Below are 23,789 nucleotides of genomic sequence, written 5' to 3'. Positions count from 1 at the left end.
GGATGGCCATACAGAGTATTTCAAATCTGGTATAATAAATGGAAATTGTATTATACTAGTTCATCCTCAGAAGTACAAAAGTCACTGTCATCCCGTTGCTCATCGATTTGTTCGAGTGGGCACCAGTAATGTCTCTCATTGAGAGACTGTTACTGTTTTTGGCATATCCAATACGCACGGGTAGCTTGCAAGGCTCTGCTGCGCGGGTTCAATACTCTCGATAGCTTGCCAGGCTCTCCTAGAGAGGCGGAGGAATCGAACACGGGTCGGCCGCATGAAAGGCGAACGCCCAACCGCTGTGCTATCGCTCCAGCCCAGCCAGAAGTACAAAAGTATTGTATAAAAAATTGTTTCTAAGTAAAATAAAGTCTTGGTGTTTTCAGGAGTTCATGGGAAATCAGTGAAGGAGCCTACTAGAAGAAGAGAGTACAGTGGCCGGTCCATGTTTCAGACAGACTATCCTGGCTGCAGTGTAGAGGGTTAAGTTAAAAGAACAAGTGAGAGAACCACGATAGTATTCTACCAAAGGAGCAGAGAAAAACCATGTTGGCCCGGCACAGAGCATAGAAAATAACAGAAAGAGAATTAAGATTTCTTTTCAAGGGCCAGGGAACTAGTTCAAAAGGCAGAAGCATTCATGCTGCTTGCTGGAGTCCCAATTTGATCCCCGGTCCCCACCACCACCACCATCACTACCACATGGTCCCCCAGGCACCCTAGCCTCACCAAGTGCCACTGGTGGCTTCAGAAGCAAGAAAAAAAAAAATGCAAAAACTCGTCCAGACATGGAATTGAAGACCTCAGGTTCCTTCCTGGCTGTTAGCATCAGTCACAGATGAGGTTGCTTCTGAAGATAATATCTCATCACCCACTGCTATCTTTAGTTTGGGAGGAAAATGAAAAACAGCCTATCTGACCCTGCACATATAAATAGGAAGACTCTACTTATTTTTACTTTGGGCTAAACTCAGCAGTGCTCAGAGGCTATTCCTGGCTCCGATTCTGTGCTCAGAAGTAAGCCCTGGCAGCACTCAGGTCAGATGTGGTTGGTCACATACAAGGCAAGCGCCTTACCACCACCTTCTTCCCTCCTCCCTATAGCTCTAGCCCCAAAAAAGAAGGTATTTTATGAAATACTTTATTATTCGTCTCCCTCTGGGCCAGAGGGAGAAGGGAGGTATTACATATACCACTCTCCTCTGCAACTCTCCTTCCACTGGTTCTGCTCAATCTAGAAGACTCGGCCTAGAATTACTGAACATCTCTATTATTTGCCAAGTTTAGAAAAGCAAATAATGGACACTCAGAAGGTAATAAAGAGTAAAGAACAAGTTTGTTTTGCTTCCTTTTTTTAATTCACAATCTTCTCAGCTTTCAATACATTAGCATCATGGATAGGAAAAAACAACTTTTAACACAGTAACTCAAAAACCAGCTTTTTAAGAAAATAAAGTAGTAATCAACCACTACCAGAGAAAACAGGTCCCCTCACTTGATCTACTGGCAAGCCCAGGTTTACCCTGAACTCGGAGACTCCCTGTCCTGAATGGATGATGAAACATTCAAGTAAAAGGTGAGGAGTTGAAGTGTGAGGGACACTGCCCAGGAGCAGCTCAGAGTAGCCACCATCCTCCAGTTCACTCCCACATCGGGACGTCTCTGGGGCCGACAGCATAGGTTCCTTTCAAGGAATTCTGACAATTCATCAACCTCCGGATTCACATCTTAGAAAGCATTCTTCCACAATAAAAAAGACTTTGTCCCACAGGAATATGTTTTTCATCGCTTCTCCAGCTTCTTGTACTTGGCTTCTGCCAGGGAAAGACGGGAATTAAGTCATTTCGGGGGGAAGGGAGGGAAGGAGGCGGTGGGGGTTTGGGCCAACCTGGTGGTGCTCAGGGATCACTCCTGGCAGGCTTGGGGGACAACATATAGGGTACCAGGTTCAAACTTGGGTCAGTCACATGCAAGGCAAATGCCCTACCCACTGTACTATCGCTCTGGTCGATAAGTCATATTTTAAGAACCTGGTCTTTACAAAGATATTTCTTAATCAGCATTTGTAAGCCAATGAAAAACTGCCTACTCTATTTTTTTAAATTCCATTAGGTTTGGGCCAGAGCAGCAGTACAGCAGGTAGGGCACTTGCCTTATAGATAGTTGACCTGGGTTCAATCCCTTTACAACATATGGTTCCCCGAGCCCAGTCGGAGTGATCCCTGACTGTAGAGTGAGTAGTAAGTACTGAATACCTCATGTCTATTTCAATCGGTACCACTTCTTCCAGTGGGTGAAATGTAGAGCCAAGAAAGAAACTTAGAATTTCACACACACTGACCATGTGCTCTACCACTTGAGCTACCTCACCGGCCCATTTACTATTTTTTTTCCAAGCATTTCTCTACATTATTTAAGATGCACTGGCCTGTAGGAGTTCAGAAGGTAAGGCACTTGCCTTGCATACGATCCCCTGTACCCCATGGGGTCCACTGAGCCCTGCCATTTGACCTGGGTTTAATTTCCAGCACCCTATATGGTCTCCCAAGCCCACCAAGAGAGATCCCTGAGCTCAGAGCCAGGAGTAAACTCTGAGCACTGCTGGGTGGGCCACAAATTAAATAAACAAAAAAATTAATAACCCGTGGGGGCCCGCCCACAGGACATAGAGGAGCAGGTCCCCCAAAACCTCAGCCCTTGCACACACACACACACACACACACACACACCAGTTCCCGTGCACACACACCCAAGAGGCCCAGCCAAAGCCACAGGGTGCGCCCCCGGCTCCCCCCACCCCAGGCTCTGCATGCAAGGTCAATGCTAGCGCACCCCTTTCTGCCCTGGGCACCCCCATAAGCCTCCCCCTCCGCACCCGCATCAGCTGCTTCCCCCTGTCAGCTCCAGCCACCCACAAGCCTGCGCCACCCCCAACGCGTTTCCCCCTTCCCCACCCTGAGCCTCGGGGATGGAGGTGGGGGGGTGCAGAGACGCTTCGCTGGGAAGCGCAGGGGAGGGAGAGGCAGGGTCCCAACTTTCTCTTCCTCCCCTTCCCAAATAAAGATGAGTGTACTCAAAAAAAAAAAATTAATAAAACTGTGGTAGCCTATTGAACCACAATTAAAAGCCCAACCTTACTAACCAAACAGATTTGGTTGGGACTATAGCCACACTTGCTAGAGCTCTGTACCCTTTAGCAAGTCACATGATCATGTCAGTTTCCTACTCTACAGGATGAGGCTAAAAATCATATACTGACTAAAGATTATTGGAGTAAAACAATATATATGGGGGAGAGAGACATAATATAGCAGGTAGGGTGCTTGGCGTGCATGCAGCCAATCTGAACTGAATACTTGCACCCCACAGTCCCCCAAGCCCCACCAGGAGTGATCTCTGAGTACAGAGGCAGAAATAAGCCCTGAGCACTAAAAGGCGTGCCACCCGCTCCTCAAAAAAAAAAAAAAAAAAATTTAAAAAAAACACAACTCTGAATATTCAGGAAAAGTTTCATTACTGTAAATATGAGACTACTCACTAAATTTTGGGAAGATTAAAATAGATGACTTGTAGCCACACCACAAATAGGAACTTACTGTTTTACTTAAGGTCATACTGACCATGGGATTATCTTATCAAAATAAAGCAGATGAAAATAGTTACCCAGTTTTTTTGAATACGCATCCAACTTGTAGGCTGCCTGCTCCAGCGCTGCTACTTGCTCCTCAATGGCACTGATTTGATCCAGATAAGGCTGTAGTCCAGCATCTTTAAAAACAAAGGCAACACTGTAACCCTACCACCCAAACTGGAATTAAAAAGAAAAAAAAAAAGGCAGCCTGCATGTTCATACAGCATCAACCAAGATTGGAGAAAAGTGGAAAAGTAAGAGCAGCGTCTCTCCAGCTCTGCCTGACAGTGAAGGAGGGTAACGTGATTCTCAGCTACTGCAAGGCAGACACTACAGAACACAGTTGTCAGGAACTATTCAAAACAATGAAAGAATCTCGCATCTATCAATTTCCCTCTTTTTAAAGTCCTTGTTCCTTGGGGTGAGAGCAATAGTATAGCGGGTGCTGTGCTTGCTTGCACGCAGCAAACCCGGGTTTGATGCCCGGCATCCCATGTCTCCTGAGCACCACCAGAAGTAATTCTTGAGTGTAGAGCCTGGAATAACTCCTAAGCTTCACTGAGTGTGGCCCTACACCCACCCCCACCCCAAAAAATAAAGTCCTTACTCCTTGAACAATCTTTTCATTACTTATTCATTTTCTTGAGTACTTTGTTATACCAAAAGTATTTTAGAGACAGGGAACATAAATATAAATTAATGGAAAAGAAGTTATAATCTACCACTCTAAGTAAGTATTTTCCATGGGTAGATGTTCTGATTTTGTTTACACAGTAGCTCATTCTGGGTTTCAGTGTTAAATCCATTCACTAGAAAGTAATCGCCCTACTCTGTCTCCTCTTCCCAGGAATAAAATTTAAAAAAAAAAGAGATCCAGAAGCAGAAATAACCATACCTTTCAAACTAATGCTTGAAATGAAAGAATGTAACTTTTATTTTACTCTCCAAAAATGAGCTCCCTGGTACTAAGAACACAGTAGATCACTCACTCAACTATGAGTAACTTTGAAAATCATAGTGTCTTAATAAAAAAAAAAAGTTAAAATTTTGAAAAAGAAAATGAGGGCTAGAGCAATAGTACAATGGGGAGGGCATCTGCCTTGCACACGGCAACCCAGGTTAATCCCGGCCTCCCATACAGTCCCTGAGCACCACCAGCAGTGACTCCTCAGTGCAGGGCCAGGAGTAAGTCCCGAGTGAGCGTCACCAGATGTGGCCCAAAAACAAACAACAAAGAAAGAGCTTCCTGAGGACAGGCATCTCAACCACCCCTTCTCCATGGCCCCAAGCACAAAAGAACATTAAATACAACATGCTTAACTGTCATATTACTTACATTTCTGGTTTAAGTCCTTTAAATTTCTACTAATGTTTATTGCAATATCTTTCATTTCAAGATACTTCAGGCTGGTTAGTTTATTCATATTTTCCAGGAGCTTATAGTCTTCACTGGTAGCTTTAAAATAAACAGAAGACGTGATGTTTTTAAGATATGTCTTAGGTCATTGGATTTGGAGAGACAGTATAGCGGGTAGGGTGCCTACCTTCACATGGACTACCCGATTCCACCCCCAGTACCCTGAGCCCTGCCAGAAGTGATCCCTGAGCACAAAGCCAGGAAGTAAGCCCTGAGGCCTATCTGGTATGGCCCCCAAACAAAACAAACAAAAAACACATCATTTGAGGAATTGCAAATGTCAAATCAACTAGGTCATCCTTTTTTAGCAACTTTTTTTGGGGGGAGGGGGGAGGGCACAGGCTGAAATACTTCTGGGGCCCCTCCCAGCTTAGCCGAGGGGACAATGCCGTGCTGGGGACTAAGCCACGGCTCCTACAGGCAGAGGTGTGCCCTGGCCCTTTACGCCATCTCTAGGCTCAGAAACTCATTTATTAGTCTGATCCTATGCTGCATTATATGCACTGCTTTCAAACCATCCGCCTGCTTCTCACTCCTCAATTCCCTTCCCTGCCCCTACTGAACGCAAATCGCCTCTCTGGCAATTTTCCCAAAAGTCAGGCCCACTTAAAGTTCTCTGAACCTTTCTGCTGCACATTTAAACTCTGGACCTTAATACCACCCTAAGAGACAGAAGTGCTCCTGTTCTTGCCAAAACAACTCCTCTTCTCTACTCTCCCGCCTCTTTGGAAGCTGGCTTAAGTCATCTCATTTGTATTGCTTTTTCAAACTCTCTACATCCCAGCACCTTCCATCTAGAAATATAATCAGGTTTCTTCCAGCCCAAAATTATTCCCTACTCAGCAGTGCTTATCACTTGTTCAGCAAAGCAAAGGCGATTTACTGCTAGCCCCTTTAAAACAGTAGCTTAGGGCTAGAGAGACAGCAGAGCAGGCAGCTGGGGTTCTATCCCTGGCATCCCGTATGGTGCCCCAAGTCCTGCTAGGAGTAATTCCTCAGTGCAGAGCCAGGAGTAAGCCTTGGGAATCTCCAGGTGTGGCCCACAAACCAAAAATTAATTAAATAAAATAAAAGCTTGTTTCATGTGACCCAGAAATTCCACTTCTTGGGGCCCCAAAATATTGAGAAAAAACACCTGCACCCCTATGTTCAATATAACACAAATTACAATAGCCAAAATCTGGAAAGAACCCATGGTCCAAGAAGATAACCAGATAAAGAAACTATATATACAATACAAAACTACTCGGCAGTAAGAAAAGGTGAAATCATGCGATCCTCAGCTACGCAGAAGGATCTGGAGAGTACCGTGCCGAGTGAAGTTAGGAGAGGGGGAGAGGCAGAATGATCTCTCATCCGCAGGATATGAAGAAACACAGCAGGGGAGTGACAAATGAACAAAAGCAACAGAACCTGAGAACTGGTCTTCAGTCGGATGCAGACCACAGGGGAGGGATGCGGGGTTCGGACGGGGAGGGGAACACTGTGACAACAGTGGAAGGAAATGGTCACTCGGTGGAGGGGGTGGGGCTGGAATGTGTCATGCATGAAACCCTATCAGGAACAATACTGCAAACCACAGTGCCTAAAATTTTAAAAAAATGAAAGAAAAATGTAGGGGCCAGAGCAACAGTCCAGTAGGTATGGGGCATTTGCCTTACACGGCGGCCAACCCAGGTTCAATCCCAGGCACCCAAGCACCACCAGGAGTAATTCCTTAGTGCAAAGCCAGGAGTAACCCTTGAGCGTGCCAGATGTGTGGCCCAGAAAGTCCAAAAGCCAAGAAATAAAGTGCCTGTCATAGAGACTGACGGGATAGGTGAGAGGGAAACTGGGGCTAACGGTAGGACAGTGATACTGATGAAGGCAGCTGTAACACTGTATTCTTGAAACCCAGTCATGAATAACTTTGTATATCATAATGCCTTAATTAAAATATAGTAATAATAAAGGTTTTTACTCACAGCTTCCTCTACTTCACTACCGTCTCATGCAAACACGGCCCCTGTCCCACCATTCAGAGAACTGACAAGGTCATTACTGCTCTCCTACCCACTAAGGCCGTGGCAGTCTCAGCCAGTAGCTCCCTATACCTCTCCACAGTATCTACCAGACTTCCCACTCTTCGTGATGCTCGGTTACCCTGACGCATGACTCTGAACTCCAGTGATTCTCTCGTCTCTTCCTAACGGCTCTTTCCACACCAGATCCTTCTCAGACAGCCCCCTTCTCTGAGTCCTCAACTTCTCTGCAATGATACTCTGCAAAGAATAATGTTTGGGGCTGGAGCAACAGCAGTGGGGAGGGCATTTGCCTTGCACTCGGCCAACCCGGGTTGAATTCCCAGCATCCCATAAGGTCCTGAGCACGGCCAGGAGTAATTCCTGAGTGCAGAGCCAGGAGTAACCCCTGTGCATCGCCAGGTGTGACCCAAAAAGCAAAAAAAAAAAAAAAGAGGAAGAAGGACGTTTACACGGGTGGCTCATTTCTGGGCATTCCAGGTCTACGTAAACTCCTTTCAACCTCAAAATGGCAGCTGCGTAAGTATAAAAGCCAGTCACAGGGAACTGACAATCTGCTTAAGGGCTAGTATGAAAAACTAACCACTTGCCCTGTTTCCCAATTTTCGCATCGGAACTCTTTGTCCATCTCTAAGCTCTTCCCAGGCATAAACCTGTCCCCAACTGCCTCCAACTACACAACCCTATGTGGGTGATTCCCAGATCTGTCCCTCCTGTGTCCTACACTCACACCTACCAGTCCCCTGAGTATCCGGATCACGGTCACTTTCCAGGAATACTGAAAGTCAGCCAAAGCCCAAACCAGAAATATTTTTCACATTAAACATGATTTCCCCTTTCCAACTTCCCTATTAAAACCTCAAACACAGGTCAGGCCACGCCCATCCCACAAGACCCTCTACCAAGTTCTATAAACCCCATTTCTCTACTGTTGTGGAAGTGGAATTCTCCTTCCCATCCTCCTCACCCTCACAGGCCATTTTCCATCTAAAACACTAGAGACTCTCACTGTGAAATCCGTCTCTCTCAGACCCGGGCCACACACACAAATGTGGGGGGGGGGGGAACGGGGGGCCTGGGGGCACATGTCAGACAGAAGGAAATTACTCACTTCCACCAAGAAATAGGTTTGTTACAAACCAATCATTTGTGCCTGGAACCTGTGTAACACCAAGCATCTCTCACTTGCTTGACCAATGTTGAAGAGATTGAAAATATAAGCACATAAGAACCATGATAAAGACACTGACACCAGCGGCCAGAGAGGGAATTCAGGGCGAAGGCAGATGCTGTGCATTGCAGTCAGCCTGGTATTGGAGCCCCACAAGACTGCTAAATCTTCAGATTTTAAAAGAAGAACCAGGGATAGTAGAGAGAAAAGAGCACTTGTCTTGCACGTGCAGAACCAGAAGTAAGCCCTAAGCACCGCCAGGTGTGGCCCTATATATATAAAACAAAAAGAGAGAAGCCAAAATCTACATTTTGTCTTGGCCAGAAATAATACATGAATATATAAATATATATACATATGTATAATCAGTTTGATAAATCAGACTCACAAGCCCTTCAACCACATGAGGCCTTTTCTTATACATTCTGGTTTCCTACTTTAGCTCACAGCAATTTCCTGAGGAAGTGAAACCAAACACTAAGCTACTAAGACAAGACTTCACTTTTCCCACCCTCCTCTCCGTATCTGGAATCAGGCACTGGACTCAGACTTCATCATGTCCCAAAGGGTGGATCCATCAAATCTTAGACCAACACAGGGGGTCCTAAGTCTGCAGCTCATGTCTCACTGCCCAACTTAATTTCTTCACACCCTGGTTACAAGCATCTGCTCTTGGGGGCGTGAGTGGTGGAACCCATACCTTGCTGATGTTGAGGCAATGGGTTATATCAGGGATGGCCTAACACCGCCTAACCCCTCACACCACCAGTGCAAAATTAACGACGACAAATATACCTACTTTATTCTGGCTCCTTCACTGGTCCTCTTCCCCTCTGTGGTCATTTCTTTGCATCCCTGCTCGAATATACCTCCCCCACAGTATATCCATCCATCCATCCATCCATCCATCCATCCATCCATCCATCCATCCATCCATCCATCCATCCATCCATCCATCCATCGCTGCTGATGGATTCTCTTGTGCTTTCTCTGCAGGCCAGCAGAATTCTCAGGAATTCTTGGTAAAAGAGCTCTAGTAGAACCGGCAGGGCATTTGCCTTGCATGTGAGGGATCTACGTTTGATCACCAACATCCCATATGGATCTCCGAGCACCCTCAGGAGTAATACCAAAGTGCAGAGACAGGAGTAACTCTGAAGCATTGCTGGGTGTGGCCCAAAATCAAAAAGACAACAAAATTCTTGTGTGCCAAGCCAGAGAGATAGTATAGGGGGTAAAGCGCGTGTCTTGCATGCGGCCCATCAAGGCTCAACCCCTGGCACCCCATGTGGTCCCCGGACCCGACCAGGAGTGAACCCTGAGGGGCTGGAGCTATAGTACAGTGGGTGGGGCATTTGCCTTACACGGGTGGACCCCAGCTCAATTCCCAGCATCCCATATGGTCCCCTGAACACCCAAATGAGTGATTCCTGAGTGCAGAGCAAGGAGTAACCCCTCAGCCTCGTTGGGTGAGACCCAAAAAGGAAAAAAAAAAAAAAAAAAGGAGTAATCCCTGAGTGCAGAGCCAGGAGTAAGCCCTGAGCATCACTGGGTGTGACAAGGGAAAAAAAAAATTCTTTAATTTCTCAGCAGGGATGGCACTGGAGGTAGGGATGGGTGCTGACTGGCACCTTCCAACAAGGAACCCTCGGGGTGTGTGGCAGACAAGGCTTGGCAGCATGACGGGCTCCCCGCCTTACCCGTGAGTTCCCCGGTCAGGTACGTTGCCATCTTGGAGAACATGTCCCGGCAGAGCTCCGTGATGTCGGCCTCTGCGGGCTCCGTGGCTTCCTCGGCAGTCTCCACCGCAGCATCGTCTGGGTGCGGGCAGGGGCAGGGGCAGGGGCAGGGAGTGAGTGTCCCGTCCACTCCCCCGGGCCCCCCTCGGAGACCCGGAGACCCCGCCCCACCGACACTCCGGCCACGCGCCCCTCCCACCGGCACGCCCCCGCCCGTGGGCACCACCGAGGCCCCGGGGGACCCCAGGCCACCCACCCCTGGGTCACGCCGCCCCCATCGACTCCAGCTACCTCCGAGTGGGCTCGTCCCATATACTGGCCGGGACGCCCTGGACCCCGCGCGACACGCAGACCTCGCGCCTCCATCCCCCCCACGCCTGCGGACACTCCGCCCCTGCGGACACGCCGGCCCCGAGGGTCACGCCGGCCCCGAGGGACACCCTGGACCCCCGGACAAGCCGGCCCCGAGGAACACGCCGGCCCCGCGGACACGACGGCCCCGAGAGACACGCCAGCCCCGAGGGACACCCTGGAACCCCGGACAAGCCGGCTCCGAAGGACACGCCGGCCTCGAGGGACACGCCGGCCCCGAGGCACACGCAGACCCCGAGGGACACGCCGGCCCCGAGGGACACGACGGTCCCGAGGGACACCCTGGGACCCCCGGACACGCCGGCCCAGCGCCTCCACCCCGCGCCGCCGCGCCCGCCGGGCCGCCGACCCGGGCGCCCCTCCCACCCGCACGCCCCGGCACGCCCGCCGCTGAGCCTGGGCACCGCAGAGAACCCCGGGGGACCCCAGGCCGCCCCCGGCCACCCGGTCCCCACGGACCCAGCTACCTCGAGCGGGCTCGTCCCGCAGCCCCGCCGGGACGCCCTCGGCCGCCGCCGCCATGCCCAACCCGCGCGACTTCCGGTGCGGAGACCCGCGCATGCGCCTGGGGACGGCGCGCACTCCGTCCGTCCCCGGCTTCACTGTCCCTGGTTCCGCGCCAGACGCGGGGTGCTGCGTCCTGGGTTCTCAGCCCAGTTCTAACCCTGCGAGCCGACTCTAGCTTAAAAAGCTGCATCCCGGGGCATAGCGTTTGAGTGGCTTGTACGCCCAGCTTAAATGCAAGCTAGGAAAGGCAGTGAGTGGATCATTACCCACAGTCGCCACGTTTGGCACGGAGGGGTCGCTCGTTTAGTAAGACCCGATCACTGGACACTCTACACTCCAGAGACTCCACAAAGTCGCCAAAAGACTGAGCAGGGAACCCCTGATTGTTTCCTTCGGGCCTAGCTACTCCCAGCTGGGTGCTCGTCAACCTCGTGGGCCAGGTGCTGTAGGGGATCCTAATCCTGGCTTCTGCGTGCTGTTTGCACCCCATAGGGTTGAAGGTGTGGTGCAGCGGGTAGGGCGCTTGCCTTGCATGAGTATGATTCTGGGCACCACATTCGATCCCCTGAGCGCTGCCAGGAGTGATCCCTGAGTGCAGAGCCAGGAGTAACCCCTGGATGTGCCCACCACACACACCAAATAAAGCTTGCACCCTAAACCTGTTAGCTTGTTCCCTATCCTGGACTCATCGTTCTTAAGATGGTTTCTCCTATCCAGGCTTTAGGAAGTCTCCAGGAGTTAAGCCTTGAGCTGAAATTCTCACTTCCAGTATTTCGGGTTAATGCCAGTGCTCTGGCCCCTTTTCCTTAAACTGCAGGCTTTCATTCTCTTCTCTGTTGATAAAGAGTTTCTCAGTTTCTTTGGGTTGGGGTTCATAAAGAGCTGTGCTCAGGGCTTACTGGCTCAAACTCAAAGGTCACTCTTGGCAGTGCTCAGGGGACCACATGTGGTGCCTGGGATCCAACCCACGTGAGTCCTATGCTTGACCTCTGTACTACCTCCTTGGCCTCAGTAAAGCATCTTGGGGCACCGGAATCTAAGGGTTTTTATCCATGAGACTTTGTGTCCTGGCTTTGCTTCTCTATGTACCATGTAAACTACTCTTCCTTCTTTATGGATTTGGGGGCCACACCCTGAAGTTTGGGGAGGGGGGCTAACCTCTGGTGTAGTGAGCGGGGCCTTCAGCATATAGCTTGCAGTCAAACATTCACATAAACAGGTTGAGAAAGCCATTTTACAAGAACCAGAGGACTGGGACATTTTTACAAGAGCAGGATGGTTAGCCAACAGGAACAGATAGATCAGCCTGCTGGATATCTACTATTATCTCCCCTAGTTGCCCCGGGTGCTATTAGTTACTTTTAGTTTAACCTTAAGGCCATGACGCAAGTAGATTGAAGCCTAAGCATATATAAGCACTGTGGAGTTACAATAAAGTAGCTTTTGCTTTTGCTCACCTCTGTGTGTGTGTGTGTGTGTGTGTGTGTGTGTGTGTGTGTGTGTCCCCTCTCCCTATCACTCTCACACCCTCTCCTCGTGAACCCCGCCGTTATCCGGTTCCGCAGGACGGGACACTCAGGTTTGCTTCTGACTCAGTGCTGGGGAGCTGAGAGATGCCGGGGATGCTGGTTCCTGCGCCCCGGCTCTCAGAGCCCGTCTCCCGGGTCCGTTCTTGGTTTCTGAATCTATGACAGCTATTTCCTGAGTGTAGGCGACTGGGGTGTGTTTGATGGAAGAACAGGAGTGGAGGAATGGAATAGGTGAGAAAAGATAACTAGGAAGCAAGAGAAGGAAGGTGAAAACTGAGAAGGGGAGATCACAAGGGCAAGGGGTCCAGAGCCGATTTCCCCATGCAGGTCTATATACCAAAACTCTTGATGTGTGGTTGATTTTTTTTCTTTTTGGGTCACACCCGGGGATGCTCAGGGGCTTCTTCTGGCTCTGCACTCAGGAATTACTCCTGGTGGTGCTTGGGGGACCATATAGGATGCCAAGGATTGAACCCGGGTCAGTGCAAGGCAAACACCCCACCCATTGCACTATCTCTGGCCCAATGTATGGGTTTTTATCTTATCTTCTGTCTGTATCCCACCTCTCACACTCACCATCCACACGCAGCAGGTGTCTCCTTACCCTGGAGTCAGCTTAACTCTCCTCACCTCCCCCAGTTCACTGTCTCCACTCCTTCTCATGGCACAAGCAGAGCTCCCACTATTTCAAAACCCTTCCTCAGCGCCCCGAGTTCATTCCCGCCCCTTTCCACGGTCACTGCCCTAACGCTACAGCTCCTGGCCATCCACTCCCCACTCCCACCCCACTCCAAACCTAGGCACAAGGATGGTGCCCTCTGTTCTCTCCTCCTTTTTTTGCCCCTATGCCCAAAGCAGGTGCAAAGTCCTGGTTTTCAAGGGATTTTTTTTTTTTTATCATCACCCGGGGAAATAAAGCCACATTGCCTCATGGAAGAATCAGAGCCCGGCACAATTTTAGTACAAGTGTCTAAAACCAGAGGTCATTGCCATGCCCACATCTCCTGGGGCTCCTGGGAGTTCACAAAGTAAACTGCAAGGAGAGCTGCTGCTTTGATGCATATGTGCCCAGAGCTGCCTCCCCACCTTCCTAGGGCTCCCCAACAGAGAGACGGAGGTGGGGGTGATGGTGAAAATGGCCCATTTAATGCAGAGCTGCTACCATACTTAAAGAACATCTGAGGCATCTGAGGGGGATTGAGGTAAGGACATAGGTGTGATTGGTCATTTACATAGATAAACAAGATGAACATTTGGCAGAGGAAATTCTCTTGGGGAGATTAACTCAAGAAGACACTCTGTCTCCAAGGGACATCTACATTGCTTTTATCTTTCCCTCTAGTTGTATAAGTCATCAATACTTGCAGCTCTTTGGATAAACACAGTAAGAGACAAGAATTTTTGCATAAACACAGTGAGAGACAAGGATCCCAACACTCTGGGCTGAGAGCAAGTAAGGCTTTTAACACTTAATCCTCTGGGCTCTAAGAACAAGTAAGGCTTTTACCGTAAATCCCAGAATAAGTCCTCATACCAGTTCAGCTTGTCCTTCCCCATGGGGGTCCTGTCTCAAGTTGTAACAGTTTGCATCAAGACCATGCATTTATGCTTTCTAGAATGTCAAATTTTGGTGCCAGGTAGCTTTGCCACTCACCCTGGGTCCATCCCAGTCCCACGGCGGGACCTCCCTTTTGGGGTGTTAGGAACTACAGCAACTGAAGCCTGAGTCAAGTAATTATGCCTAAGTAATTATGCCCAGGAGTAGATACATTTCAGAGTCAACCAACTCCCAGATATTAGGAACAAAGCATTAATGGTCTTTCTGTGTTTTATCAAAGAACATTGCCCTATAGTAAAATATAAAAAGGCTGTAGGGGAAATAGAAAAGCAGGTACAAATACACAGCACTTCAAATACAAAGCAGTACAAATACAAGTTCAGAATTACCAGAAAGTTTTGGCTTACAAGTAATCAAGACTGACTTGGGGAACTGTGAGAATGAGAGATAAAATACAAGGGAAAGTTTAAAGATAAGCTTTAAGTTAGGGGAATGCTAGCAAGAATATGTTCAACTTCTCTGGGAGGATGAAAGGGGGCAATTCACTGATGAAGCCTAAAGCAGTTAGGGTCAATATCCAACACAAAGGAAAAGTTGAAGATAGACTTTAACCAAATTAGGGATGTTAGCAAGGGCGTGGAAAGCTTCTCTGGGAGGAGGAAGGGGGCAATTCACCATTCACCGGTGAAGCCTAAAACACTTAGGGTTGATATTCAACAGGCTCCCTCTTCCTCTCCTAAATTACAGCTCCCAAGACTTGGTGGCACGGCTGGGAGCAGGTGTCTTGGGGAGTGGGACAAATTCCAATTTCCTTGCAACCTTATCATTGCCCACCTAAGAAAGTCTCCTCCCCATCCGAATCTCCCCCTTCCCCTTCCAGAAAACTCTTTGGGGGAAGAGAACTCATGGGTTCCAGTTAAGTTGCCTGAATGTATAAAGAACAGGAATCAGATTTTTAGATCTAGACTAATTTTCTTGACTTCCCTGGCCCCATCACAGCTATCCAAATGCCTGGGGAAAGTCACTCCTTTCCTCCTTTTGTTCACTTGGTTGCTGACTTTCTTTTTAACTCATCACTTCGGAGAGACCTGGTGGGGAAATCTTCTTTCCCAGTTGACACAGAGCTGAGTGGCTGCTCACAGGGGCACTGAGTCACAAGCCCAAGCGTGATGCCCAGCTCCACCGGACACAACAGGCCTAACAGCCAGCACGGGAGAATGAGCCTCTGCCTTACGAGCGAAGGTGAAGTGCAGAGGGGGCTCCTGGGGAGGACATGGGAGAGGAGCTGAGGGTCTGTCCCTCCAGAACGCCTCCACCACTGGCCTGGCCCCGTGGTGCTCCCCAGGAGGCTGCAGGCCCAACTGGGGATTCCCGAAGGAACCCCGAAACACCTCCTTGGTCTCCCTGTAGAAAGAAAAGGAAAGAGTCCATTTGAAGGCGGAGCCAGTGTCTCACTGTCCTTTCATCACATCTGATTGATTCTCCAGCTCCAGACATTCTCCAGCCAGACTGACCAACCCCCACCACCCCTGCACCTCACGCTTCCTCTAATACACTAATTTTTGAAAAAAATTTTATTAGTGAATCACCATGAGGTACAGTTACAGACTTAGAGGCTTTCATGCTTGCGTTTCAGTCATACAATGATCAAGTACCCATCCCTCTACCAGTGCCCATTTTTCACCACCAATGGTCCCAGCATCCCTCCCACCGCACCCACCCCATCCCCTCCACCCTGTCCTGCCTCTGTGGTGAGGCATTCCCTTTTGCTCCCCCTCGTCTTTTGGGTGGTGTGGCTTGCAATAGAGGTATTGAGTGGCCATCATGTTCGGTCTATAGTCTACTTTTGGCACACATCTTTCAACCTGAATGGGTCCTCCCAACACCCTTTGCTTGGTGTTCCCTTCTCTATCTGAGCTGCCTTTTTCTCCAGCATGTGAGGCCGGTTTCCAAGCCATAATACACTAATTTTTTTTTTAAATTTTTTGGGTCACACTCAGCGATGCTCAGAGGTTATTCCTGGCTCTATACTCAGGAATTATTCCTGGTGGTACTTAGGATGCCAGGGATCAAACCCTGGTCAGCCGTGTGCAAAGAAATGCCCTACCCGCTGGACTATCACTCCATCCCCACCTCTGATCCACTATAGTAAAGAACTTGTCACCCCTGGTGCTGGAAAACCCAAGTTTGAAAAACACAAGCCTTGCCAGAAATGCTTGCCCCCCACTCCCATTCTACTCATTTTCCATCCAGTGGAAAGGAAAGAAAGTTTAACTTTGGGGACCCAAGAAGACCCACGTGAAAGTCCACTCACTGTGGCTGGGGATGGAGTCAGCTGCCTCTGTCTCTCCAGCACCTGCAGCCTTGAGCCTACAGCATCAACCTGGGACATGACTCCTTCCAGAAGAGTCTCCAGTTGCAGAACCCTCCTAGTGAGCCTGAGAGGGGGGTTGAGAGAGATGGAGGGAGCAGAATCATGTTGGGGCAGGGGGAGCTGTCTGAGTAACTACAGGGGCAGAGGGGACAGAACAGTCTGTGTCTCAGGTGCTTGGGAGATAAGGCCCAGGGAGAATTAAGGGTGGGGTTGGTGGGGAGTCTGATATTTCCCCCAGGCTGGGATGGGGATCGGATGGTTGTAGAAAGAAGTCCAAGAGAAGACAAAAAGACAGCCGGTGTTGGGCCTCTGCACTGACCTGTAGAATTCTTCTGAAATGCTACCACTTGCTCTGGCAGCCTCTGGGCCTGACTCGCCTGCTTGGCCCAGGTTCTCAGTCTCAGCGTGGAGTGTCATCTGATCAGGAAGTCAGAGGTCAGAGTCGGTGGGGGGGGATGACTGCCCCCCCGCCACACACAGCTCTGGTTCCATTTTCTGCTTTACAGACTCAGGCCTTGGGCTTCTGGTCTCTTCTCCACCTCAGTGTGATGGGGTCAGTGTGATGGGGCTGGACAAGGCTTTCCTGGCCTCTGCAAAGGAGCTTCCTCCCGCAGAAATGTACCAAGGCCAGGGACACAGCTCCAAGGACTGGACCATATGCTTTGCACCCAGCTGGGAGTGACCCCTGAACACAGGACCAGGAGTAAGCCCTGAGCACAGCCAGGTGTGACCCAAAAACTAAAAACAAAACAAAACCAAAGTCTGATATATGGGGCACCCAAAGCTGGAGAAGTTCTGAGTTAGGTTGGGTAACTGTGTATGGAGATTAAAAATATAATATATTTATTGGGATGATTCCCAGTAATTCCTGGCCCTTTGGTGCTTGGGGAGACACCAGGGTCACTCTAGCGGTGCCCAATGGCTATTCAGTGCCAGGGATTGAGCTCAGAGCACCACACATGCAGGCATGTGCTTTACCACTTGGATGATGTCCCCCACCCCTCACAAGTTCCCAGGATGTTGGCAGCTGTGAATTTGGGAACCACTGTTGTCCTGGGCTTCTTTCTGCTCCTCTGACCAGCACTGGTGTCCAGGAGGGGCGGCTGGAGGGGGAGAGTTCCTTCTAGGGCCTCTGCACCCACCAGCTGGGCTCACCCGTTCCTCTTCCGGGTCCTGCCGCATCAACTCCTGCTCCTTCTCATCCAGGACACAATTCCCATCCTGGTTGAACGTGCTGACAGCTGTGAGCTCAGTGATTTCATGCTCTGTGTGTCCCAGTCTAAGGAGAACAGAGTGATAAACTGACCTCTTGTTTGCTTTGTTGTGATTCAGGCTACACCCAGAGATGTTTAGGGCTTGCTCCTGGCTCTGTGCTCAAGGATTGCTCCTGGAGGGACTCAGGGGTCCTGGGGTGCCGGGGATCAAATCCAGGTAGGGATCAAATCTGGGTAGCTCACGTCCAAGGCAAGCATCGTACCCACTCTACTGTCTCTCTGGTCCCCAATCTGACAATTCCTTTTTTTGTTGCTTTGGTTTGGGTTTGGGGACACACCCATTGGTGCTGAGCACTTACTCCTGGCTCTCCACTCAGGAATTACTCCTGGTGGTGCTCAGGGGACCATATGGAATGCCAGGGATTGAACTTGGATTGGCCACATACAAGGCAAGTGCCCTACCTACTGTACTGTCTCTCTAGCACCCCCCAACTGACATCTGACCTGCCATGTCTGTGTGTGCATCATGCCAGGTTCCAGACCCCAGCAAAAATCCTGCTCTCGGACATAGAGGCTGACCACCAGGGAAAGTCACACTACCAAGGCCGAGCAATTTTCCTCCCCAGAAATCACTTGACTTTCTATCTTCCTTCCCTGACTCTTACTGCCTGGGTTCAGGATCTTGTGCTCTCCTACAGGAATTCTGACAAAATATCCTTTTCCTTAAGAGCCTGTCCCCACCAGCTCACCCTATACCCAGCATCTCTCTTATCCCTTATCCTCCAAACCCACCCTTCTTGGTACAAGTAGAGTCATTCATCCTAAATAGACCCTTTCCTGGCATAAATTCCCTTCTGGGCTCCCACCCTTGGGAGCAGATGGGGAGTTGACATCTCCCCATCAACTGTGGCCCTTGCTCCTTTCTCTGGCTCCATCTCCTGGGATAGCCATGTCTCATCTGATAAATTAGTGATGCTCAAACCCCGAGTGCTCCTGTGGCTGCTACTCAATTTCATCGCTAAGCCTTTGCACAGTCTTTGATCTCTTCCTGGGAAGACTTTCCTCTGCTTCTCCATGTGTCAGCTATTCATCCTCTAAAACCCTATTCAAGCATGACCTTCTCCAGAAAGCCTTCCGCTCAGACACAGAATTCATCACCCTGCTACCCTTTGCGCCCTCTCTTCGACTCACTTTGTTGTTGAATTTGTTCCACATTTCTGTGTAATTGCTTTACATGTTTGTGAATTTCTAGAGGACAAAGACTTTGCCTCATTTCATTGTGCGCCCTACTCACTTCACAGCCTGACCCACAGTGGGTGCTCACAATGTATTTTGTTCAATGTTTGTTCGTAAGTTTAACTGGGAAATGGGGGGGGGGGGGGATGTGGTTACGGGAATAGGCCAGTGTTTCGAGCCTTGAAACTAAGAGCAGAATTCAGTGGGAGTAAGGAATGGATATATTGACTAGGAAAGTTTATGATTATGCTGGTTCAACTGAGTCCAAAAAGTTAGGGTAAATAATTAGAGATTTTTTAACCGAGTGCACAATTCTGAAGACCAAGATCAAAACCTATAGACCAACAGTTGAAGCCCAAAGGCCCAAAAAGGAAACTTATGGGGAAAAGACGTCTGGTCCAAGGTGAAGGGCTTTTTTGTTTTGTTTCCTGGTGCCAGGAATTGAACTGGGGACTCCTACATGTAAACCACAATTCTGGGCAAGGGTGGAGACTTTGGGGCACGTATCAGGCAAGAGTGGGTCTCTGGTTCCTCACTCCCTCAAGGTGCTGGAGAAATCCTCCAACTGGGTCTCCTGCGCTCCACCCCGGAGGGCCTGCTGCGCGGCCGCCACCTGCTCCTTCCTCAGCCGCAGCCTCCGGAGGGCCTTCGTATAGCCCTGCAAGGACAGAGGAAGTGGGCAGCAGTTCCTCCTGCCTCGCCAGCCCTTGCCCCCACCCACAGGCTGCCAGGTTTGGGGGGGATATGTCATAGACAGACGAAGGCCCCCACAGCAGCAGCAACAGACAGACACCCTGAGCCGAGGCCCGCACGCAGACAGGGGACTCCTGCAGATCATCCGCACCTGTTTCAGGAGGTCTGAGAGCTGCAGCTCATCCTTCTGCCCAGCCAACTCCTCCTTGACTTCAGAGTACGTGTCATTGATGATGGCCAGGAACATGTTCTGGGGGATGAAGAGGGATGAAGTCCTCCTTGCCCCGCCCCTCCCACCAGACAACGTGGAGCCTCTAGCCTATTAAGGTAGCAGACCTCAGACACTTCCAATCCCAGCCTGACTTCCACCACCCCCACATCTAAGGGACACTGGAGGCCAGCCTTCCGGCCCAGGCTGTGGAGAACAGAGCATATGCTGACTGTGCTTGACTGTGCTGTCGTTGCTGCAGACACCTGACCCCAGTGATTGCTCGATGCAAGGCACAAATCCCTTCCATCAAAGGAGCCTCTAGGCGTGGAAGCCAGAAATTTTTCCAGGTGAGAGTAGAACAAAACACCCTCTATTATCTACACTATCTACACCAAGCTCAGGACTGTCCTCCCAACCACTGATCAAGAAATTGGCTATTCAGGGGCCGGAGCGATAGCACAGCGGGTAGGGCATTTGCCTTGCACGCGGCCGACCCGGGTTCGATCCCCGGCATCCCATATGGTCCCCCAAGCACCGCCAGGAGTAATTCCTGAGTGCAAAGCCAGGAGTAACCCCTGAGCATCGCTGGGTGTGACCCAAAAAGAAAAAACAAACAAAAGAAATTGGCTATTCAGAAATAAGTCTTTTTCTTTCTCTCTTTCCTTCCTTCCTTTCTTTCTTTCTTTCTTTCTTTTTTTTCTTTCCTTCTTTCTTTTTTTTCTTTTCTTTTTTTTTTTTTTTGCTTTTTGGGTCATACCCGGTGATGCTCACGGGTTACTCTTGGCTTTGTACTCAGGAATTACTCTTGGCAGTTCTCAGAGAACCATATGGGATGCTGGGAGCAGGAATAAGCCCTGAGCACCACTGGTACAGCCCTCCCTCCCCAGACCCCAAATAAATAAATATCATCTCTGCCACTGAAAAGAAAAAATATAATAAATTGGCTATTGGCTTAGCAAACATAAAATCCTGATCTTTTGTGTAGGCAGGGAATAAGAGCACTTATAAAGCAATGGGTATAGAAACATCTCAAGGGCCCCAGAGGAAGTTGAGTCTTTGATAATATAGATAGAAGCTTTCCCACAGGGTCATTTCTCATGGGACAGTTCTTCTCCTTGAAGGACAGGGATTTGATTGTAGTGAGGGAGCCCACGTGTTTCTCTGTATATTACCTAACAGTGAGGCCCCAGGGGGCTCTACCCACTTGCCAGCCTCAGTCTGAGAAATCCTCCCTAATTTGGGTGCATAATCGAGGCAGAGGAGAGGTCCCAGATCCTGCAGTCCTCACCCTACAGACCCTTTGTATCTCCACCCACTGGATCCCCAAATCCCTGTTCCTTAAAGGGATCCTCACCAGGAGCACAAAGAAGACAAAGAAGACATAGGTGACAAAGTAAGCAGGTCCCAGGATGCGGTTGGCGTTGTCGATAGCATCGTAGTCAAAGTCCCCAAGGATGATCCTGAACTGAGTGAAACTGAGAAACGGGGGGTGTGGGCTGCACCCAAACATGTACTATAATCCCCAGCCCAACCCAACATCCTCATCTTATTTCTCTAAATGCTGCTTTTCATCAAATGGGTGCACTCTACCTCGTACCTCCAGTCCATTTGATAATCGTGGAGTAGGGTGCAAAGAGATCTGAGCCCACCCAGCACACCAAGCCCACCCTGATGCTTTAAGCATAGACAGGCCCAGACATTTGCATCCGGCTTCCCCAAGGACTCATCCCCCCATGGGGCTGGAGGGTGAGGGTCAGGGAGGAGTGCAGGGGGCAAGGCACCCACATGCACTTGATGAAAGTGCTAAAGTTTTCCACTTGGGTGCCGAAAAGCAGGTAGCCAAGTTGAGCATAGGCGAAAAAGACGATGAAGAACATGACTGCAAAGCCCAGGATATCCTTGGCACAGCGCGCCAGCGTGGAAGACAACTGGGTCATGGTTTTGTTGAAGCTGATGTACTTGAATATCTGGAAGGGCCGCATCGAACATGGGAATGAAGGAAGAGAAAAGCAAAAGAAAGTTCTGGAGTGGACTCTCCAGACAGTCCACTCCAGGAGCCTCTGGGAGCCACAGGAGTGGCCAACAAAGAGGAGGGAAACGAGAGTTGAGCACAGAAGGGATGAGGAGTCCCACAGTACCTTGATCCAGGCAAAGAAGAGATTGACGGCATTCATGTTGTTGTACTGTGTCTGCCAGAAGGCCAGGAACTCAAAGTCCGCATAGGTGTTTGGCTGCTGCAGGAGCGTCCCCATCAGCCGATTCACCTCGAGGGTGCGGAATACGTGGAAGCCCACAGCCACAATGGACAGCTGTGGGCACAGGGGTCAGAGGGGTCATGGGTACTCAAGGGAATTCCATCAATGAGGTCCCACAGGTAAGATGGGCGGGGGGGTCAGGGGAGGGGGAATGAGGAAATTCTTCCCTGCTGAGTGGCTGACTACCTCAGTTGAAACAGAACTGGAACGGATGATTTAGGAAGGGCTTAAAGTCCAAGGGCCTTCCTGCAGGTCCCTGGCAAATCTATAATGTCTAAAGGACCATAAAGCACTGGAACTGAGTAATTTTCCCCACCCCCACCCCTGGAAATGGATATGTCCTATTAGTAGGAAAGGCAAACATTGTATTTATTTATTTATTTATTTATTTATTTATTTTTCTTTTTGGGTCACACCCAGAGATGCTCAGGGTTTCCTCTGGCTCTGCACTCAGGTAATCACTCCTGGTAGTGCTCGGGGGACCATTTTTTAAATTTATTTATTTATTTATTTATTTATTTATTTTTTCAATTGAATTACTGTGAGAACAGTTACAGGATTTTTAGGATCGAGTCTCAGTCATACTATGCTCAAACACCCATCCCTTACACCAGTGCACATGTTCCACCACCAATAACCCCAGCATACCCCCCGTTCCCACTCCCCCTCTGCCTGTGTGGCAGATGATTTTCACTTTACTCTTTCCTTACTTTGACTACATTCAATTTCGACAGGAAACTCACTATCATTATTTGGAGTTTTTCCCCCAACAGTCAGACCTGTCGGAATGGCATCATTAGATTGTATGTTCTCTATTGTTGGTAACAAAGAGCATATGATGTTGCACAGTCGCAAAAGCAGCCGCCCAGATTGGAAATTCTGGTATTAGGTCCAGAGGTATTTCTGCCAGCAGCCGCTGCATTCCGAGATTGGTTACTGTGGTGCTGGGATTATGGCTGTTCAGGAGTGGAGGAGCTGTACATGAGCGATTGCTCGGGGTCTCATTTGGGCAGGAGGCAAGGCTGGTTCTGCGACCTCGGGGGACCATTTAGGATGCCAGGGATCATACCCAGGTCAGCCATGTGCAAGACAAATGCCCTCACTGCTATACTATTGCTCCAGCCCCAAGACAAAGACATTTTAATAGAGAAGAAAAGGCAGGTTTCCAAGGGAACAGGTCATAAAGGCACGAGACAGGATCAGAGCATCAAGTAAAAAAAGGTAAGAGCAAGACCTGGGGGCTGGGAAGAGATTGCACAGTTAGGATGCATACTAGGCCCCCTGTCCAGATTCAATCTGGCACCACATGACCTCCCAAATATAGCTGAGTGCAACCCTCCAAGCCCTCAAGCCTCACTAAGCAGGAGGTCCCTGGTGCCAGACGTGACTCTGGTGGTCTTGGACACCACAGGAGCTGAATTATGGGTATGAGGGAGAGAGGGAGGACCTAGGCTTCTTCTTTCAGGAGCCCTTACAGTGATGTGTCCAAAAGGAGGAATTCAGAGCCCCTCTTGAGGTAGATCCCGCCCCCCTCCCAGTACGTCCCAAGTCCAGGAGAGATGTTCTTACCAAGATGACCACCAAGTCCAGAATGTTCCAGATGCTGCTGAGGTAGCGAAGCCCGTGGATATGGAGCTCCAGGATCTCCTCCACTACGTAGTAGAAGATGAAGATGCAGAAGGCGATCTCACAGCCCACGATGAAGAAGTCCCAGCGGCTGATGTAGCGGATCAGCTTCACGGTGCGGACCTGCCATGACGGAATGGCCCCTCCGGTGGCCGGAAATTCCACCACCAGTCTGTGTGAGGAAGGCAGTCATGGGGGGGTAGCGGGGGAGCTTGGACCTTCCTTTGCATTCTGCCTC

The 23,789-nt window shown here is 49.7% G+C and overlaps 2 protein-coding genes across 2 annotated transcripts in view; both read right to left on the bottom strand.

Annotated features, from left to right (window-relative positions):
* Positions 1–1,332: 1,332 nt before the first annotated feature.
* Positions 1,333–10,908, bottom strand: BLOC1S2 (biogenesis of lysosomal organelles complex 1 subunit 2). The gene is made up of 5 exons (XM_004616356.2): positions 10,816–10,908; positions 9,938–10,054; positions 4,965–5,084; positions 3,661–3,765; positions 1,333–1,811 (listed from the first exon to the last, which is right to left on the bottom strand). Exons 1-5 carry the CDS (start codon positions 10,868–10,870, stop codon positions 1,780–1,782), a joined length of 429 nt encoding a protein of 142 aa, XP_004616413.1. The 5' UTR covers positions 10,871–10,908; the 3' UTR covers positions 1,333–1,779.
* A 3,518-nt stretch (positions 10,909–14,426) lies between these two features.
* PKD2L1 (polycystin 2 like 1, transient receptor potential cation channel) overlaps positions 14,427–23,789 on the bottom strand; it is a 57,815-nt gene continuing 48,452 nt past the window's right edge. Inside the window, exons 6-16 of the mRNA XM_012934451.2 lie at positions 23,495–23,723; positions 21,809–21,979; positions 21,456–21,637; positions 21,025–21,145; positions 19,611–19,709; positions 19,303–19,424; positions 17,472–17,595; positions 16,636–16,733; positions 16,257–16,380; positions 15,177–15,204; positions 14,427–14,461 (exon numbers count right to left, since the gene is read on the bottom strand). Of these exons, the coding sequence (XP_012789905.2) occupies positions 14,427–14,461; positions 15,177–15,204; positions 16,257–16,380; positions 16,636–16,733; positions 17,472–17,595; positions 19,303–19,424; positions 19,611–19,709; positions 21,025–21,145; positions 21,456–21,637; positions 21,809–21,979; positions 23,495–23,723 (1,333 nt within the window). The remainder of the gene's footprint in view (positions 14,462–15,176; positions 15,205–16,256; positions 16,381–16,635; positions 16,734–17,471; positions 17,596–19,302; positions 19,425–19,610; positions 19,710–21,024; positions 21,146–21,455; positions 21,638–21,808; positions 21,980–23,494; positions 23,724–23,789) is intronic.

This window comes from Sorex araneus, chromosome 11, assembly GCF_027595985.1.
Source record: "Sorex araneus isolate mSorAra2 chromosome 11, mSorAra2.pri, whole genome shotgun sequence".
In the NCBI taxonomy this organism is placed as follows: domain Eukaryota; kingdom Metazoa; phylum Chordata; class Mammalia; order Eulipotyphla; family Soricidae; genus Sorex; species Sorex araneus.
The sequence above is the reverse complement of the archived record's forward strand: the minus strand, read 5'-3'. Positions and strand labels throughout refer to the sequence as shown.

What these genes read in the sequence shown, in the direction of transcription:
- BLOC1S2 (XM_004616356.2), bottom strand. Translation starts at nt 10,870, where the DNA reads ATGGCGGCGGCGGCCGAGGGCGTCCCGGCGGGGCTGCGGGACGAGCCC. An exon ending in GCGGGACGAGCCCGCTCGAG is followed by an intron (nt 10,055 to 10,815) that starts GTAGCTGGGTCC and finishes GCCCGCACCCAG; the next exon opens with ACGATGCTGCGGTGGAGACT. An exon ending in CCTGACCGGGGAACTCACGG is followed by an intron (nt 5,085 to 9,937) that starts GTAAGGCGGGGA and finishes TTTATTTTAAAG; the next exon opens with CTACCAGTGAAGACTATAAG.